The sequence below is a fragment of the Meleagris gallopavo genome, chromosome 8 (assembly GCF_905368555.1).
Source record: "Meleagris gallopavo chromosome 8, MGAL_WU_HG_1.1, whole genome shotgun sequence".
Classification (NCBI taxonomy): Eukaryota; Metazoa; Chordata; class Aves; order Galliformes; family Phasianidae; genus Meleagris; species Meleagris gallopavo.
In genome coordinates this window covers 22,429,584-22,447,877 of record NC_139411.1, presented here as the reverse complement: position 1 = coordinate 22,447,877, position 18,294 = coordinate 22,429,584, and the positions used below count along the sequence as shown (strand labels likewise).

General features: G+C 41.8%; 1 protein-coding gene across 3 annotated transcripts in view; it reads left to right on the top strand.

Moving 5' to 3' along the window:
* SLF2 (SMC5/6 complex localization factor 2) overlaps window positions 1-15,812 on the top strand; it is a 28,205-nt gene extending 12,393 nt beyond the window's left edge. For all 3 annotated transcript variants that reach the window (XM_085229955.1, XM_019617755.3, XM_085229954.1), the window contains 12 exons: window positions 2,016-2,115; window positions 3,499-3,574; window positions 4,863-5,004; window positions 5,299-5,407; window positions 5,745-5,921; window positions 6,451-6,548; window positions 7,218-7,305; window positions 7,647-7,778; window positions 8,244-8,321; window positions 10,821-10,907; window positions 12,215-12,283; window positions 13,107-15,812. In XM_085229955.1, the coding sequence (XP_085086081.1) occupies window positions 2,016-2,115; window positions 3,499-3,574; window positions 4,863-5,004; window positions 5,299-5,407; window positions 5,745-5,921; window positions 6,451-6,548; window positions 7,218-7,305; window positions 7,647-7,778; window positions 8,244-8,321; window positions 10,821-10,907; window positions 12,215-12,283; window positions 13,107-13,142 (1,192 nt within the window). In that variant the 3' untranslated portion in view covers window positions 13,143-15,812. The remainder of the gene's footprint in view (window positions 1-2,015; window positions 2,116-3,498; window positions 3,575-4,862; window positions 5,005-5,298; window positions 5,408-5,744; window positions 5,922-6,450; window positions 6,549-7,217; window positions 7,306-7,646; window positions 7,779-8,243; window positions 8,322-10,820; window positions 10,908-12,214; window positions 12,284-13,106) is intronic.
* The last annotated feature ends 2,482 nt before the right edge of the window (window positions 15,813-18,294 follow it).

Here is an 18,294-nt window from a genome sequence, read left to right as displayed (position 1 = left end):
ACATCTTAAATGAGGTGTGAGGGAGTGCTCTGGCCTCTTTAGTACTTATAATGAAGGGCAGCAAGGCTTGTGAAGGGCTTGGAAAATGTGCCCTATGAGGAGAGACTGAAGGAACTGGGGATGTTCAGTCTGGGGAAAAGGAGGCTGAGGGGAGACCTTATTGCTCTCTTCCAATATCTGAAAGGTGCTTACAGCGAGAGAGGGGTTGGTCTCTTCTCACTGGTGCCAGGACTAGGGGAAATGGCCTTAAGTTGCACCAGGGAAGGTTTAGGTTGGATATCAGGAAACGCTTCTTTACGGAAAGGGCTGTTAAGCACTGGAATAGGCTCCCCAGGGAGGTGGTTGAGTCACCATCCCTGGATGTGTTTAAAACCTTTTGGATGTGGTGCTCAGGGACATGATTTAGTGGAGGCTTGTTAGTTAGGGTAGAATGGTTAGGTCATGGTTGGATTTGATGATCTTCAAGGTCTTTTCCAACCTGAGTGATTCTGTGGTTCTACTGTGCTGGGCTACAGAAGCTTAACTGTCCCAAGGCAGAAAGAGGAGCTCAGTGATTAAGTGATCTGTGACCAACTAACATTGCATTATGTCTGCTTAAGAATGTCGTGTGCTGACTGGGCCTGGGACCTTAGGTTCCTCATAATTAAGATTGCAGGAAGTCAGTTTATGGCATCAGTTAAATTCAGTCACTGAGCTCAAAGTGTAAATAATACACGTGTACAGCAGTTACCACACTGCTAAGAGGTGTGTTCTTGAGGCTGTCAGGCTGCAGGTAGATGGACAAATTCTTCTGTAATACCTCAAGTACAAATCCTGAAAAATTCCATTGATTTCAGTTGGTGATTTACTCCCAACTAGCTCTGTCAAACTGAGAGCACTGATAAAGTGCTAGAGGATTTGGTGTGGGTGTGTGTGTGGGTGTGTGGGTGTGGGTGTGGGTGTGAGGAGGAGAGAGGTTTCTGTTTGCCTCCTGAGGAGGTTGTGTTTATGTTACCTTCTGGACTGAGGCCTATCTGTTAATATGATTTAAAGATCACAGGGTTACAAGCTTCAAGAAGTATCTTGTAAATCAGTAATTGGAGGAATGAGAATTAAATGAATCATCCCTTGCTATGATGATTGAATTGCTTAGGTATTTTGAAGCCACTCAGCTGGCACATGCTGGCTCTCCAATTGACAAATGGATGTCTTCCTAGCCACCTCATCAGTCAGATAGGTAGATGGTTTATGGAGAAGTCAGGGCTTGGGTTTCTCAGGAGACCTCCCTGTCCCAGTAGTTACTGAGAACAGGGGAGACTAACGAGGTGTAGGTGGGAAATTGGCTATTGTTAATTGGGTATCATTAGTTCAGCTGCTTAGGACATACATTACTTTCTAAGGAAAATTAAAATAGTTTACTACTAAATCTTACAGATTTTCTGTTCTCCAACAGTTATTTGTGTACTTCAGCAAAACTTACGTGGCAAGACGAGACCATTTGATTTTAATAGCTTAATTTTTACCTCCAGATTATTGAAAAATGAAGATTCTTTAAAAAAAAAAAAAAAAAAAAAGTCGAGGTTATTCCAACTTCAAACATTTTTTTCTTTACCTGTAAAAGAATTTGTAAATTTCATTGAACAGTGAAGGGAAAAAAAGATAATCTTGCTGACCTGACTGAATCCAGCAGCCTGTCTGTGTAGACAGGCATAATGGTTCACAGTACAATGGTATAAATCAGTGTTTGTTTGCTAATATTATTGTCTATTAATAAAAGTGTTTCCAAATTGCATGGTATGGCATTTTGGAGATAATGATGGCTGTTCTCTACTTAGTGCTTTTAATAATTTTGTCAAGATTAAAGTTCAATTGCTATAGCATCTCATAGTGGGTAAAAGCATAAGAATAATACGTTTTGACCCTTCGTATCTTCCTCGACTGTTGGTGATCTGAGGGGTGGGGAGGTTCTCAGTAGTTTTGTGAGGTTGCTGCTGCAGTCACTAATGGATTGTTCTCTTCCCCACTTTGCCTTGCAGTTCTGATGTAACACAGCAGCTTTTTTTGGCTGTTCATGGTTTTCTGAGCTCTTACAGATGTAGTGTGTGTCCCATTCCAATTCTAAAGTGGCTTTTTCAGGTAAGGACCATACTGTTCCTGCAGTTACACTGTGTCTGGATAGACTGTTCTTCCTGAAGGCTGGTCATAGTACAGATAATTGGTACCAGTGAATCTGTTGCATTAGGTTAGCAATTTTTTAATCCAGAACAACTTTATTTCTGGGTTCTGATTATTTTTATTTTTATTTTTTTCTCCCCCCCCGAGGTCTGAAATATTTTGTCATTAGAAATGAAAACACTGGGAATAGCTTTTTTTTTTTTTTTTTTTTCCTCCATTTCCTCCTGAGTGACTGCAAAACCTCCTAACCTTGCCTGTCTTTGTACATGGCAATTCATCTGAAAATGGCACAACCCGTGCTGGATGATGAGGTATTTCAGGATGTCAAGTGTGGAGCAAATCAGAAGCAAACATTAATTTGTTTCCTTCCACCCTCAAAAAAAAAAAAAAAAAAAAAGCACTCTGCAATTTGTACATACATCACCTTGTAAATCTAAGTACTGCATTCTGTATTTGTAAAAGTTGGCGTGCATTATGGCTCAAAAAGCCTAGGGACATAGAGACACTCAAAGGAAACGTGGCAGTTTTCTTTCTAGATGTCTGTGTTGGGAGTTTACATCATTCTGTTACTCTCAAAAATGCCCCTGTCCTATCTTCATTCTATTACTATTTGCCACTAACCATTCCTGAAATGAAAAATAAAACTGGACTGCCTGTAGGATTGCAGCCAGTCAGTTGACTTTCTTTCTGCTTCTAGCAAAAGGAGAACATTTTTGTCGTCTTACCTCATTCTCCCCAGCTGGGGAAAGATTGCCTTGCACTGCTTACGTGAGCTCTGGCATTCTTCAAATAAGGTGGGATGTGAGGCAGCTCAGTTTGCTCACCAAGCACAAAACTGTCTAGCACATGGGGGGCAAAACGAGGTGAAAGACACCAGGAAGCATGATGTGCATTTCTCAGTTGTATTTTTGCAGTTAGGCATTCGTTGTTTTGGCTTAGTATTGAAGGTGCTCAATTTACCCATGGTTGGTAAAGGTTGCAGTCAATTCTCAGTTGCCCTCGCTTCTGTTTAAAGAGTTCAGTTTGGTCACAGGTAGAAATAGGTTCCAAAAGGATATATGATACCTCCGTTCTCTTTCTTCTCAATACCTTCTTGTGAATAGATGGATTCAGCTTGGGGTTGTAGCATTCTGATACTGCAAATAACTGCTTTTAACCTATTCACAGAACATGTGCACTGCTTGAAATGATCCATAATTATTCTGTTTTCTGTCTGTTTTGTTTGTTGCTGAAGAGGGCTTGATATTTATTTGCTGTTTTGTTGTTTTTATTTTACTAAAGGAAACTGATGTTGTGCTGCTCAGTATTTGACATATAGCTCTCTTTTTTTTTTTTCCTCCACAGATGATGTCTGTTCATCCTAACTATTGTGTTTCCACCCAGATTTTAGACAGGTTGATAGAAATAACACTAAACAATGGTGAGTATTTGAGGGTTGGAGAACTTACCAACTGAGCAAAGTCATCTCTCTTCTGCTAAATAGAGGGGGGGGGGGGAAGCAATGGTTCTGTTCTGTGTTTCTGACACGAGTCAGAAACTTCTGTTCCTTATGTCTTGAATTGGTCCTCAGTAAGGGTGTGCAGGCTTTACCACAAGATGTCATCCTGGTGTCTATTTGCCTAGCAGTGCATGTGATACAGAACCTTTTACACTTGCTTCTATTCTTTCACAAATAGAATTGACCTGAGGAGGAGCCCAGTTTGATCAAAAATCCTTTCTGTCTTCTAAACTACAAAAGCTTTTAATGTAGGGGACTACAAGATGGTTTTCACCTAGTAGTACCCAACGCTGCATAGTTCACTTTCCAAATTAATGATGAAAGGAAAAACTGTATACATGTACAACTGTATACGTGCACAGAAACACCTTGAAGGGTTGCTTGTTTGTGTGTTCTGCCTTCCTTCATCTGTACTCTAAAAACTTCTTGAGTATTAGATCCTTTGTATGTTCCCCATGTCTTCATTTAGAGCCATCACAGTCACTGCTTCATTTAGGTTTGCCATTTAACATCATTATAGTAATCAAGGTCACTTTTGAAGCACTTGGTCAGATCTATTGAAATTGTTCTGTGTATTCTGAATGTCATTGGAAACAGGACTTGTTTGGTATGAGAGGGATTGTAGCCTCCTTTGTTTGTTGCTTTGTTGGTGCTCAGGTTGTTTTGGAAGGAGTCACTGAAATTGATCAGTGAGTGTTCAGAGAACTCAGAGGTCTCAGCAGATCTCTGTATCTCCCTTGAAACAGGATCACCTACAGTTGCTCCTGAGAAGTTTGTTAATACAGTGTTGTCTCCTGTAGTCTCCAGAGTGTTCTGAGACATTCTGTTCTGTTGCTTAACTAAAGATGCATTTTTTTTTTTAACTGAGTAGAACATTAAGATCTGAAACTACAGTGTCTCAAGTGTTATTTGTTTATATTTGTGGATATTTTTCTTGAAGTAATAGCTGGATGTCACACGTGGTCAGAGCCATCACAGGTGTTTGATGCTTGAACTTTATGATCTTATTGGTCTTTCCAGACTTAATGATTCTACAAAGGTGTAGAATTTATTTAGTGTAAAGTACTGCATTAGACTACTGTAGCCCTGCTGTGGTTCTGCAAGTAGCAGCAATTCTTCTGAGATAAGAGCTAGTAGAATGGATTAAACTTCTGGAAAGGAATTAATGCAAATAACTGAAACTAATATGTCCCATATCTCTTACTTGTAGCCTCCATCAGTGATGAACAGTCTAAACTGTGGATCCCTTCACTAGCTGATGTGACAACTGTTTTTGTCAATATGGGTATTATGTTTAGGTCTCTCTTCCCACTGCAACATCTTCAGCCCAACTTTAATGAGCGTGATATTATGTAAGTGTTTTCATTTTGATATCTGTTGCTTAGGTCCTTGATGACCCTTTAAAGTCTTCTGCTTAGAATCAGTGTTGTTTGTTGCCCTACAGCTTCCTAAGGGGGGTTTGCAAGAGTTGTAGCCTAACTGTAAATAATGACTTAAAAGTTTAAAGTGTGTGTGCACTGCAGCTCAGGACGGTTGTCATTTGAAGGTGTATAAAACATGCAGGGTTTTTTCCTTCAATTTGATGCAGATAAGGCTTTGTGGTCATTTAAATTGCTGATTGCTCCAATTAGTGTCTCTTTTATTAGAAGTCAGATGCAAGGAAGGGTGAGCAAAGAGCAGCTGGGAGGATTTGCCAACTCTGCCAGTCCTGCCTTCTTCTGTTTACCAGAAAGCAATCTAATGAATGTCATCAAGGTGAGAAAACCCCACTTAGTACACACAGGGATTTTTATTCTTCCAGCCCTCGTACCTTAATTTAGCTTTGGGCATGGTCCTTTGAGTAGATAAAACCCTAGCATAGCATCTAGCTTCATGTTCAGCAAATGATCCTTCAGGAGCTGCTTGGGGGGGGGTGAAGGGGAGGGGAGAAAATAGAATGCAGACAATTACTAGGAGATAAGATATGGATACATAAATGTTACAGTGACAAGCTGTTGCTTGAAGGAAATTTTAACGTGGTGCAAAACTTAAGTTCTCATTACACTTTAATAGAATCTAATTTCAGATTTTAATGTTATTTTTGTTTTTTAAGTTTTTAGACTTCTGCACAACAGTAATTCAAGATGGATATACAGATCAAGAAATACTGCTGCTGCTTCTGTTGCTTTTTAAAATAAGCTTGGACAAACAGCTGAAGCAAATTTCTTTAATAGATTTCCAGTGCCTTCTCAAAAAGCTTCTGATAAGTATTAAAGACTGGGATACAAAGGTAACTTTGGAATTCATTTTCTAGTATTAAGTTATGGAAGTGCAATTTAACTTTTAAGAAGCTTGTTTCAATTTATTTTTGTTTGTTCCTTGGCATAATAGAAAAGTACTGCTTGAAAATGTAACGTGAACAAATTGAGGGCTTTTCAGCTCTGTGGGATTTGGGAGGTGATTGGGCATACTGGGAAAGTGTTTGCCCAGTAATATAGTTTGTCTCTTCTGCACGGGGCTGTTGTACTGAGCTTGCAGTGATTTGGGTGAATACTGATTAAAGATAGCTGTTAGAAAGAATAAAACCAGTGATTGCAAGGAGCAAAACCAACCTGATCACAGCCTACTGCAAAATGCTACTTAGCAGGGAGTGGGAGTATCTTCGTGTGCATCATCTCTTGCTAGCCCAATTCTTAACATCTATGCTGTGTATTTTGCTTGGGAGCAGATGTGTATTTCTTTGCAAATAAAACAAACTCTGGCTGTATCCACCACTCAGTAATCTGGGGATTTTTAAAATTGTTTTTGTTCTTTTAAAGATGCCTGAGCTCTGCCTGGGGGTGAGCGAACTCTCCAGTCAGCACCATAATCTGCTGTGGCTGGTTCAGCTGGTGCCCAGCTGGATAACACGTGGACGGTAATGGCACTACACAGCTGGTCTAGTTTGTAAACCCAAAGCCTGATAAATGCAGTAGCTGTTACAGAGCTGGTGGTTTGGGGTTGTTTTTCTTAATTCTTCAAAACAAGCAAAAAACCAAACACCAAACAAGCAAAAACAGCACCGAACCAAGTATTTGGGTTTTCTTGTATGTTTTGGTTGTTGTGTGTGCAGTTTTTGTTTGAATATTGTTTCTTCATCACCTCTTCTGTGGAAAAAGGGTTATTTTCCATTTCATGGACTGCAGACCTACTGGTGGTTTATAGTAGAAAAACAATTGACAGTTTCAGATTCAAACATCTGTCACCATTTTTGTCTGAATGACCAAAAGTTAAATGTTCTTTGGATGAAGTATCTGATTTTTGTGTCAATCTGTTATGAGGTGTATGCTTGCAATAAATATTGTAGTGTATCTGAGAGACAACAGTGACTTTGCCCCTTGCTTTCGGACTTGGGGGCAAGTAGCAGTCTTAGGCACATGAAAAGCTGCATTAAGGCAAGAGTATTTATGTCTTAATAATATTAAGTTATGTCTTAATAGGTTAGTAACATTCTGTAATGCAGCTTTGCTACACTTTGTAGCAACGGTGTGAGTGTAAGATGTTTCCTGGGAAATGAATTTTTAAAAATCCCATACTTGTTTTTCAGGGAAGTAAGACGACGCCTTAGCCTTGTGATAATTGCAAAGCTTCTTAACAAAAAGCACATGAGAATACCTGACGACTGTGACAAGCAGGTACTGCACGTCTGAGTGTAGAAAACATCCATTTTTGGATGTTTTCTTGTTTGTTGTTTGTGCTTGAATGTACTTTGTGTCGTACCATAAGCCTATTTTCCTGTTTAAGAGTGGCCAATCACTGATTTTTGTTTAGATTACTAATGGAAGTGTTCACACTTCATAAACATATGAGCACTTTAGTTTATGAATAGTCGAGAATTGCCAAAGCTTAAAAGCTTTAATGTTAAAAGTCCCAGCTCTAGATGTTCTTGTCTTAGATAATGTGATAGTGGTGCTGTGTTTCACATTCTCCATTGCCAGTAAAACAATCCCACTTGTAAATGCACATGTATCTATAGATGTCTCTTCTGCATCAGTATCTGGTGTACATGAAGCCTTCTAATCTGCTAGAGAAGATGAGAAAAGATGAGCAGCAGAATGTCAGTGAAGAACACATTAAAGAACACATTAATATAGAGCTGGAACAGGAGGTATGTAGCCAACAGGACTTTTTTTTTTTTTTTTGCATTTGTGGTTTTTTTACACCTTCTGCAATTTTGAAAACAAATCTTTTTATTGTAAACCAATTTAGAAAAACTTCCATTCAGCTGAAAATTCAGAATTGGTTTGGTTATTTGAGTCTACTATGAAATGTATTAGCAAGTATTTTGGTCTGGATATAGGTGATGTGGAAATTAATGCCAAACATGAACTTAATTTTCAGTAACTGAAAGCTCAGGAGGCTTTGTGGGCTAGCTAGGTAACTTAAAACAGCATAATACTGTTTTTAAATGTTATATGAATGTATTATTTCCAATTATTTAGGAAAAAAAGTCTGTCCTCTTATTTGTCTGTTGGAGGTGCCACTGAAGCCATAACACCAAATTATTAAAGCAGCAGGAATGCTATATGTTAAGATGGTTTTGGCTGCTACAGCTCTGCTCATTTCTCTACAGGTGTATTACTTAATCTACATCCTCCTCCATCTAGTCAGTGAAGCTAGTTTCTTTGACACTGTAAACTCCGATCAAAGGGTAAGTAACTTCAGTGACCAGGTCTTTAGATTTTGAAATACTAATTAATTATCATGCACTTCTGGTCTGTTGTGAGAGAAACTTTTGCTCAGAGGCAAAGCAAATGCAGAAGGGCTTTTCTCTGCAGTAAATGCAAAGAAAAACTTTTACATAATTCCACTTGGAAAAATGCAGAAAGATAAGGCTGTAGATCAGCAGAAGTGTTATTTTTCACAGAGTAAATGGAGATAAATACAGATTCTCAGAACTTCAGTGAACCTGTGTGAAATTTGTGAAGCTGAAATTTTTCAATCTAGAAGAAAAACGCTTTGAAAACAACCTGTAAAATACGCTGAAACATACAGCTGTGTTGGGGTGCAGTCATGTGGCAAGTGAAGGCTAGGACTGTATCTCTCCTGCTCTCTTCAGCAGTATTTCCCTTGTGTTGCAAAAGGAATATCTCTTAACCAAGACCTTCTGTTTGGCCTTCTGGTAATCTCGATTCAGATTTCTGCAAGCATTTGCTGTGAATTGCTTGCTTCACAGTGTTTGTGCAAGTCTTCTGTCCCATTGAACCACTCCTGACTGTTAAGAAATGTCATATGATCTCGTGAAGATGCTGGTAAAGCATAATGTTTGCTTACATTTTACAGAGTGTAGAATAGTTTAGTGACCTCTGGAGGTCATCTGATCCAACCACTCTATTCAAGCAGCGCTGCCTAGAACGGGTTGACCTAACACCATGGCAAGACAACTTTTGAATATCTTCAAAGGGTGAAGCTGCCTAACCTTTCCTGCAACCAGTTTGAGTACTCAGCCACCTTCAAGTGAAGTGTTTTCTCATATTCAAATGAAACCTCCTGAGTTTCAGTTTGTGCCTCGTTGCCTCCCATCACGGGAACCTCTATTTTAAAACAATCCCACTGGCTCGATCCTCTTTGCAGCGTCCCATCAGATATTTTTAGACATTGATAAGATCTCCCCAAACCCTCTTATTAGGCTAAACAGTCCCAACTCCTTCTGCCTTTTCTCAAAGGAGAGGTGTTGTAGACCCTTAATCGCTTTGGTGGCCTTCCACTGTACTCTGCAGTGTCACTCTGTGCTGACTGGGCACCACACTGCAGATGCAAGGAGGAAAGGATCACCTCCCTCAGCCTGCTGGCTGATGTCAGAAAGACAGAGCAGCAGGACAAGTAGCCAGGTGGTTGGAGTCCCCTTTTAAGATCAAAGCCTGTGAATGTGAAGCTGCTCTTGTGTCTGTAGAGGGCCTCATCTGCTTGTTCTTCCCAGTCAGGTGGCCTGCAGCAGGTACTGCTGTAATGTCACCTTTACCTGTCCTCTCTTTAGTTCCAACCCATAAGTTCTCAGTGGAGTCTTCATCCATCCTCAGGCAGCTGCTTTTACTCATAGAGAGCATCACACCCTTGTCCTCTTCCCATCCTGTCTCCCCCGAAGGGCTTAGGGCTTCAGTTTCCTACTCGATTGCAAAGAGGTGATTGTATGCTGTAATATGAAGTCAAACCATCTTTGGTGTAGAAAATACTTATATTGCAGTGACCTTCTGAAATTTGTTCTTTACAACTGCCTTCCTGAAGATTTATGATGGGGATTTTAAATTCAATTAAAAAACAAAACAAAAATCAAAAACCCTGCAGCCATATACACAAACCACTTGTATTTCTGAATTTCTTGATGAAGAAATAGTCTCCTCTTGAATGTGAGATGTGGGGTGGAGTTGGACAGTAGCTGGATATTGTGCAGGTTGGACATTGTATGAAATTGGTATTGTTATTTCAGTCCTACTTATCTTTCAGTTGGATGGGGTGAACTGTCATTGAGGCACTTGAAAACGTTTAAAAGTAGAATTTCATTGTGTTTCACTTAGAGAGTGCAGCCTCTTTGCGGCAGGTTAGTGAGAGACTGAGAGCAGGAGTTTTGTCACGAAATTCACAGCACGTCAGATCTTGGAGCTGTTAGTGGGGGATGGTGGAGTTGCAAAACTGTTACTAAAGCCATCGGAAGCATAGAGAGAAGTAAGAAGATCAGTGCATAAACCCTGTGCATGTTTTACCTACTCAGCTAATTCTTATGGGCTGCAAAAGGAAATTACCTGAATCATGGTTACTGAAGAGGTTATTTTTAGCTGTTGTAACTTCAGAACCCTTTTCCATCAGTGAAAGACCTGACTTGTATTTTTCTTGCTGCTTTGGGAACGGAGGGGATTTACAAATTAGCTAGCAGGAACTTCAACGTTTGTGATGTGTAGCTGGGTTCTCATGAGTCTTTAGAATTACTTATTTAAGCTCATAGAACTTTTAAGTCAGGTGTGTATCAACAGCTGATACAGGATCTTGTAGTCTTGCTTTCTTTCTTCTCCTCCCTTCCTTACTTTCTAATTTAGAGAAAATTTCAGATTAAAGTATGTATTTTTTTTTTTACATTGAAATAAATATTTGAAGTAAATATTTTAGTTTCAGCACGATCACTTAAATAGCCCTACTTTTTTTTATCTTTATTTAGCAACACTTACTGAAGTTTTGTAGTACCTTGGATAAGCACATAAAATGTGATATTAGGGAAGATGCAAGGCTGTTTTATCGAACAAAGGTAAGACACCTTTTCTTGTTACTTTTGTTTGGTCTTTTCTAGTGTTGTTCCCTCATCTCAACACTGGAAGTTCTAAGACTTCCTTGTGGATTTATTTTTCCTGGTTTTGCTGTCTCTGTACCCATGAATGCAGATCTGTTTTAATGCACTGAAAATACTCTTTTCTAACAACAGGATGCTGACAACACTAAGATGTGAGCTCGTCTTCCTCTTAGGAAGGCATCTCAACTTTCAGACCAACAGAGTTGTTCCTTTTCTCTCCCATGGCAATCTCTGATAACTGACAGGAATCAGCCTTGTACTTTCAGGAATGGAGGCAATGTGCAAAGCTGGATACAGAGGGCAGAAGAAACTAGCCAGACTCTCTTGTGTGTCCTTTATTTTCAAAGTAGTTAAGTTAGTTGTTAAAACATTGTGTATTTATGCCAACACTGCATGTGGTGTAGCATCAAGCTTGGCTAGTTGTCTTTCATTTGCTTTGTGGCGTGTAGCTTGCTAATGGTAGTCCTAACTCTGCCTTTCATGCTCTGCATGCTGTCATAGCATCTCAGCATTGAAAAGCATTGCCTTCTTCAGCTTTATGTCAGATGTTTGCAGTTGTGTTCATAACTCTCAAAAGGGCTGTGGGATTTTTATTCAGCCAAAGGGGTTAGAGCATGGATCCTTCCAATGAGTTAATGAATCTTGCCTTGAATTTTTGAATCTCAGTTCCCTATTCTGTTTTCCTTGCACTGGGGGAGGATAACCTTGCTCTGTTTTTCCCTGTTGCTACTTGTATTTTTTTCACTGTAGCACTGCTACCAGAAGACACCAGTGTGCTGGGTTTTACATTGAACACAGAGCAAATCTCAGCTCTAGTATTTCACACCTGCTTGTGGTTGGCTCTGAGGAGGAAAAAAACAAACAAAAAAACCGACACCACCAGGTTTTTGTATAAGGAATTCATTTTGGAATTGTGGTGCTGCGTCCTTGGCTTCTGTGATTATATTGTCAGGCACCTTTTCTAGTTAGAAACAAGAAGACCCACGTCACAAACCTAACTGAACAGTGGCTGAGATAGTTTTTGGAGGCCAGAGGCTTGTGTGGTGAATTCCAGACACTTAACGTGGAAAATCACGTGTTTGTGTAGGTACCTGAGTTGGGGATCTTGTTGGTGTTGAGTTGGTGATGCTCTCTGCCTGTTGTCAAACCGTTCCCTCCCAGAAAGCCTCGAGTGTTGGGTTTTTTGGTTTGGGTGGTGGTGGTTGTAATTTGTGACTTTTTTTTTTTTACCAGAAATGGCTGAACTAATCGCTCTGAATTTGCAGGTAAAAGACTTGGTTGCTAGGATATACGGCAGATGGCAAGATCTGATACAAAACAGTCGGATTACTCAGGTAATGTAATGAAACTATTCCTATTTATTTTCATATTGCAGAGTCGTTTGTATTCTTTAGTTAAAATTCTGTCTTTGCTCGCTTCGGTATAACAGAGATATCACCTTTATCCTCAGAAGTTCTCAGCTGTTCTCAGAAACGGCTTATGTAACACCCCGAAGTGCTAACACTGAGTCAAGTTGCAGGGCCTGGCTCTGATTACAGTCATTAGCAGATGCTTCAGAAGGGACTTTTGAGTGGGGCAGGAATGCAGTGAGGCACTTCCTGCTGTTGTCTGGCAGTTTGACTTGGAGGCTACTCCAGTCCAGTGCTCTAAACACATCTGTTCAACAGCTCTTGATGAACACAGCCCCTCCAACCTGTCTAATTCTGTGCAATGATTAGGAAAACTCTTTAATACTTTGTAATCTAGTGAATTTCTACCAGGAAGTTTAAATTACATATATATGCTTAGTACTGATTTCAATTAAAAATTAAAAACTGTGTAATTAAACGTTTGTCTCTAAAGCATATTTGATCAGTCAAAGCAGTATTCAGAAAAAGACATCACTTGTAGTATCTAAGGTTTCCTGCTACAGGAAGGGAAGTGAATTAGGTGGCAGATGTGGTTGCAGAAGTTACTTAGCAGATGATGGAAGCTGGTAAAGATACAACTCTTAGAGACATTTGGATTTGATTCACATATGGGGATGGTGTTTCCAAATAACACTGTAGGGACTTGCAAGCTGATGTGGTGATCTTACGCTAAGCAGTTGCCTGTTCTCCTCCTCACTTCAATGTTTGTTGGTTTGTTTTTTGTTTCTATTTTGTTTCTACTCTTCAGGGAAAGCTACATGACTTCTGGGAGCCAGATTCATGAGATCCTGCCTACATCAGGGAAATAACAACAACAAAAAAACCAACCTGAAACCAAGGAACGTATAGAAGGAATGGAGCTTCACCTTGATCAGAATGCAAGAATTACTGGTCGCCTGAATTAGAACCTGAGCTTGGTTCAAGCAAATACGAAAAACAATCCAATTTGATTGGCATTGCTTTTACTGTGAATGTGGTACTTCTGAAAGTGGGTGAACTGAAGCAGTAGCTATTTCTATAGCTCTGTCTGGATTGAATTTTATCATGTTGAAAGTTGAAGGAAGTTTTCTTATTTCCATTGTTAATCGTGACATGTCTTTGGAAACTCTGCGTGTTGGTTTTCTTGCCAGCACGCACCCATAAGTATTGCTTTGGGATAGCTAGGAAAGAACTGCCCTGTGAAATACGAGTCTAGAAACAGTATTAGATCTTCTCTGCTGTAAGCAGATGAGGAAGTGCTTCACTACTGATCTGAATAGCAGAGCTGCCCACACATCTTGATCCGCAAAGCAAGATCAATTGGTATGACCGTCCAGTGTCTCTAAATAATAAAATATGATGGTGATGTGTGCACAAGTGATGGGGTGTTTTGTTCACTTGAGGGTGGAGACAGCTGAAGAGAGGCTGTGCCCATACAATAAAAGTGGATGCTGCTTTGCTCTGTTGTTGTCTTCTAACAAATAACAAAGCAGAACTTATTACAAATAACAAAATAGCATTTGCTGTTACTGCAGTGCATTCATTTTAACTTCCTCATCTTCAGATGTTATTTATGCAGTGAATGTGACTGCACAGGAAGTGATTTTATAAGATCCTATTGTAAATGAGCTCTCATTACACCAGTGGTCTTGTACTACTCTTTAAAGAAAAATACCTTTAAGCGCTTTCTCTAAATGGAGAAAATGCTGTTCCTAAACTATCAAGTCAGTGTAGATTTGAGGTGTCCGGTGCATGTGAAAGTAACTGAAAGCTGTATGAGGTCTGAATTCCTTTGTGCAAAGTCTTGCTGCATACACAGCGTGAGCGCAAAGCTCCATGAGCTGTGTTTGCAGCCATCAGAGAGAGATGTAATCCCTCCGTGTGTGCTTTCTGTGTGAATGCCATAATTTAAATGTACACTGTGTTTTGTCTGTGGTGTTTGTGTATGTGTGACAGAAAGTTTGTGTTGGATAGGATACCAAATGGAAAATCCAGATTTTTTTAATGCTACTACATTTGTATTTTATAATATTGTTTCCTTTTAATTTTTGTAGATTGACCTATCTTCTCTTGTACAGTAAACTTCCTACAACTTGACAGGAATGTAAAATAAGGTTAAAATTAAAGTTAAATCTTAAGTCTGCATGTTGTGTGTAAAGGAGCTGCTGTAAGTGGGGGACAGCCTCCAGGGAGGGTGTTTGTTGGGGAATCCCATTCAGTGTTTTGTCTTTCCTTTCAAACGTGGGTGGCTTAGGCGAAGTCTGCAGTGTCTCTGTACCCTTCACAGGATTATTAACTTCTCTTCGTCCCCGCCACGTTCGTCACTATCTGAGGACAGAAAGAAGTCCCTTTTTTAATCCCAGCATGTCACTTCAGAATTGGTTGAATCTACCTCAAAGGGAATCTCTGACAACAGGACTGGCTTAGGCTGAAAATAGGAATGGTGTGTTGGTATACAGGTATGCCACTGCTATCCTCTGCTCTGCCCATCGTTCCCTGTGTGACAGCATTCCGTCTGGTAGCAGTTGCTTCTTATGTTGAATATATTGTATGTGATTTTTATTAATGTTTCTATCTTTTTCTCGCTAATGTTGTATACAGTTTTTAACAGTACGCTTACTTTAATGTGTATGTATTTTCTTACCATGTAAAATTGAATTTGTGATCCTGTATATTTTGGAGAAGGAAAGGGGTGAGATTTAGATCAGCGTCTTTCTTTGTTCCTTGTATTGCAGTTTGGAGCACCTTCAAAGTGTTGGGGATGTTTTTCTGTACAAAATAACCACTTTGATATTTGCTTTTATTCAGTACACCAATGAGAAAATCAGATTTTTCTAATCCGATGTCTGTGCACAAAGTCAACACATCAACCACTGCACAAAAATATGGCTGCAGGTCCTATTTGGGTCTTCTGCAGTGCTTAGGTTCACAGCCGATTAGCTTACTATAAATGGAGAGTCTTGGAGTAATTCTTAGCTCTGCCAGTTCTGTGTTTTCATGCTTGATGCCTGTGTATACATTCTGGCTTTTTTTCCCCCTCCTCCTTTGTCTGGACTTCCCTCCATCTGTCTGTAGCTGAGTACCAATCCCCCAGTTGCTCCATCTGGACTTTGGTTGAATTGGAGCTTGTCTGTACCCCGGCAGAGGCGAAACCAAAGCATTGCTGCAGCATCTTAAATGGGGCTGCTGAGCTGAGTGCTGCTCCAGGACTGCAAGGAACGGCCCAGCAAACCTGCTGCTATCTTCTTTCACCCAGCCAGAAGTTACATGCATTGAAAAAGGCTGTTTGCACACTACGTGTCTTAACTGCTTTGGTTGTCTTCAGATAAGCGTTTTTGCACTGAAGTTTATCTTTTGATATTATGTTGGTTGTATTAAGAACCATGTTATCTTGTCTCATGGGCAATTAGCTGTACTTTATTGCAGTAATCACAGATAAAAAAATAATAATAATAAAAGTGGACTATAAAATATATATTTGTGGCTTTTTTCTTTTTTTCTCCTGATAAGCCTCTCCATGGCTAAAAAAAAAAAAAAAAAAAAAGTTTGTTCCTAAGTTGAAGAAACCTGCCTGCAAAGCTATTTGCACATCACATGTCTTCCCAGACCTGTTGTGGAACTTGGTAATGGAAGGGGATTTCAGAAGTGCTGAACGGCTCGCAGGCAGGGCTGGCTGGAGGGCAGTGGGATGTGGGTGCATCATTGATGCAGTGGCTGCAGGAGCTCTCTCAAGTCCCCACAGCCGAGAGTTGAGCTGAGAATACCTTTGGGAAAAGGTGATGAACAAACACTTATGCTGCTATAAACGACACAGCAGCTGCAGAGATAGTTACCTGATAGGATTGGAGAGGTGATATTTTAACGTGGTAGAAGACCTTCTAAAGAGGGATGGATACTGTGGTGTTAGCTTTCTGAGCACAGACAGGAGAGCTCTGCCTTCATCCAAGGGCTGTGCGTGGCCTTGTCCTGCAGCACTGCCCTCACCCAGCTGTGTCTTCAGAGGGAGGTTTGAGCTGAAGCTTCCAGGCAATGGGCTGAGAGGGGATTCTCCCGCAGGACGCAGTACTTCAGGGCATGACATTGCACTGGTCACGTATGTTTGTTCTATGTGTTTCCTGGACTGAGTTTGGTTTTTTTTTTTCCCCAGCAGTTGTGCAAGTTTGGTGGGTTTTTGTTTTTTTTTTCCTACTGGAAAGGGCAACTGAGGCTATTGCTGGAGGCAGCCCTCCCATTCCTTCTGCAAACTCATTCCAAGGGCTTACAAACCCTTCCAGCCCAAAGCTCCCTGGTGGGAACCACCCTGCCGTGCCAGAGGGGCCCGCTGCGTTACTGCTTGGCCCGCTCGAGGGAAAAGGCTCCTGGGATCGACTCGGTGCAGGGAGGCAGCCCGCAGCACAGCAAGGCGGCGCGCAGGGCGTGCAGGAGCCTGCCCGGTGCGATGCGGCTGGGGGAGCAGGGCAGGGCACGCTTATGGAACACGGCGTGGTTAAGGGGCTGCCCAGAGGTCAGGCGGCCGCGGACGGCTTTAGCTCGTGCCTTGTGGTTTATATTATCCGAATGCTCTCAGTGACGTTCGGATTGCGATTCTTCCCGTCTTCCCCTGGGCTGCCAAATGCCTTGATGTTCTGCCTCGTGGATGTTTTGCCGGCTTAACTGATGGGGCCCCTCCTTATCTGGTGTTGAAAAGGACTTTCCGTGCTGGGGAACGGCCTGGGCTGCTGCTGGGAAGGCTCCTAGGGAAAGTAAATTCCTCGAAGGGCCGGTCCTTAGCGAGGCGCTTTTAGTTTTGTCTGACTTCTTTCAGCCGGCATTTCTTCGTCTTTGTAGTCAGGAATTTGAAAGGGAACGCTTTACCTGCTATCAGAAGCGGCGCTGGGTGGTGAGAGAAGGAAGACATTCCCGTCTTCCTGCCTTGATCCTTTGCCGCGGGTGCTGAAAGCGAGTCCCCATGCCTGCAGTGAGTGCTGCCTGTCGAGATGTGTTTTCAGGTGGCCTTTAAGCGGCATTCAGACGCGTTGCAGCTCTGTGGATGTCTCCCTCAGCCTGGTGAGCGGCACCTCGTCTCCTCCAGCCTCCCCGCCCCCTCCCGGCTCCCTGCAGGGAGGTATCAGGGAAGGAGGTGGCAGCTCGGCCGGAATCCTTCCCGTGTCCGTCATTGGGGCGGCCCAGGCTCTGCCACCGGCCCGGGGCTGCCCGAGGTGGTTTACCCCTTGTGATGTGTGGAGGAGGGCTCCCGGCCGTAGGAAATGGGGCCGCTGGCACACACCCTTTTCCCCGTGCTTTCCTTTGGGCTGACGCTCACTGCTGCAGCTGCTAGAAGCCGGGTGAGCCGCGCTCCTTTCGTCCTGCAGGGTAAATAACATCTCTGCTGCTTTGGGACTGCTGGGCGAGGGTTCTTCAGCAGGGTTGTGACTGCTGGGGGACGGCTTAAAGGCTCCAGGGCTTTGCCGCTTAATTCCAGCTCTTTTCTCAAAGCCTGCTTAGAGATGGAGGTCCTGGCTGCTGCAGCTCAGTAGCAGGAGGTCCATCTCCTCCTAGCTGACCGCTGGGCTCCTACTGGAATAAAAATAACAGCTTAAGGCTGGCAGGCTCGGTGCTGGGGAGAGGAAGGCTAGGCGTTAAGTTTGGTGCTCTCTTCACGCTGCAGGCTTTAAAAAGGCAGCATAAATCAGCTGTGGGCTCCTCAGGCTCACAGAACTGATCTGCATGCTGGAAACTGAATCCGCTTGCTTTGCCCTACACCCAGCCGGAGGGAGGCCTGGCAGGTGATGCTCACCCAGGTGCTGTGTTGCGTATCACTTCTCTTATGCAGCCGTGGAGCGCTGCCTGCCTCCCCTGTGTACTGACCTATTTTGTCAGCATTTGGGCTCCAACACTGTTATGGTAAAGTTTGCACAGCACAACGTGTTTTTCATTCCGGTTGATTTTCTCTTTCTATTAGCCCTTTTTTTTTTTTT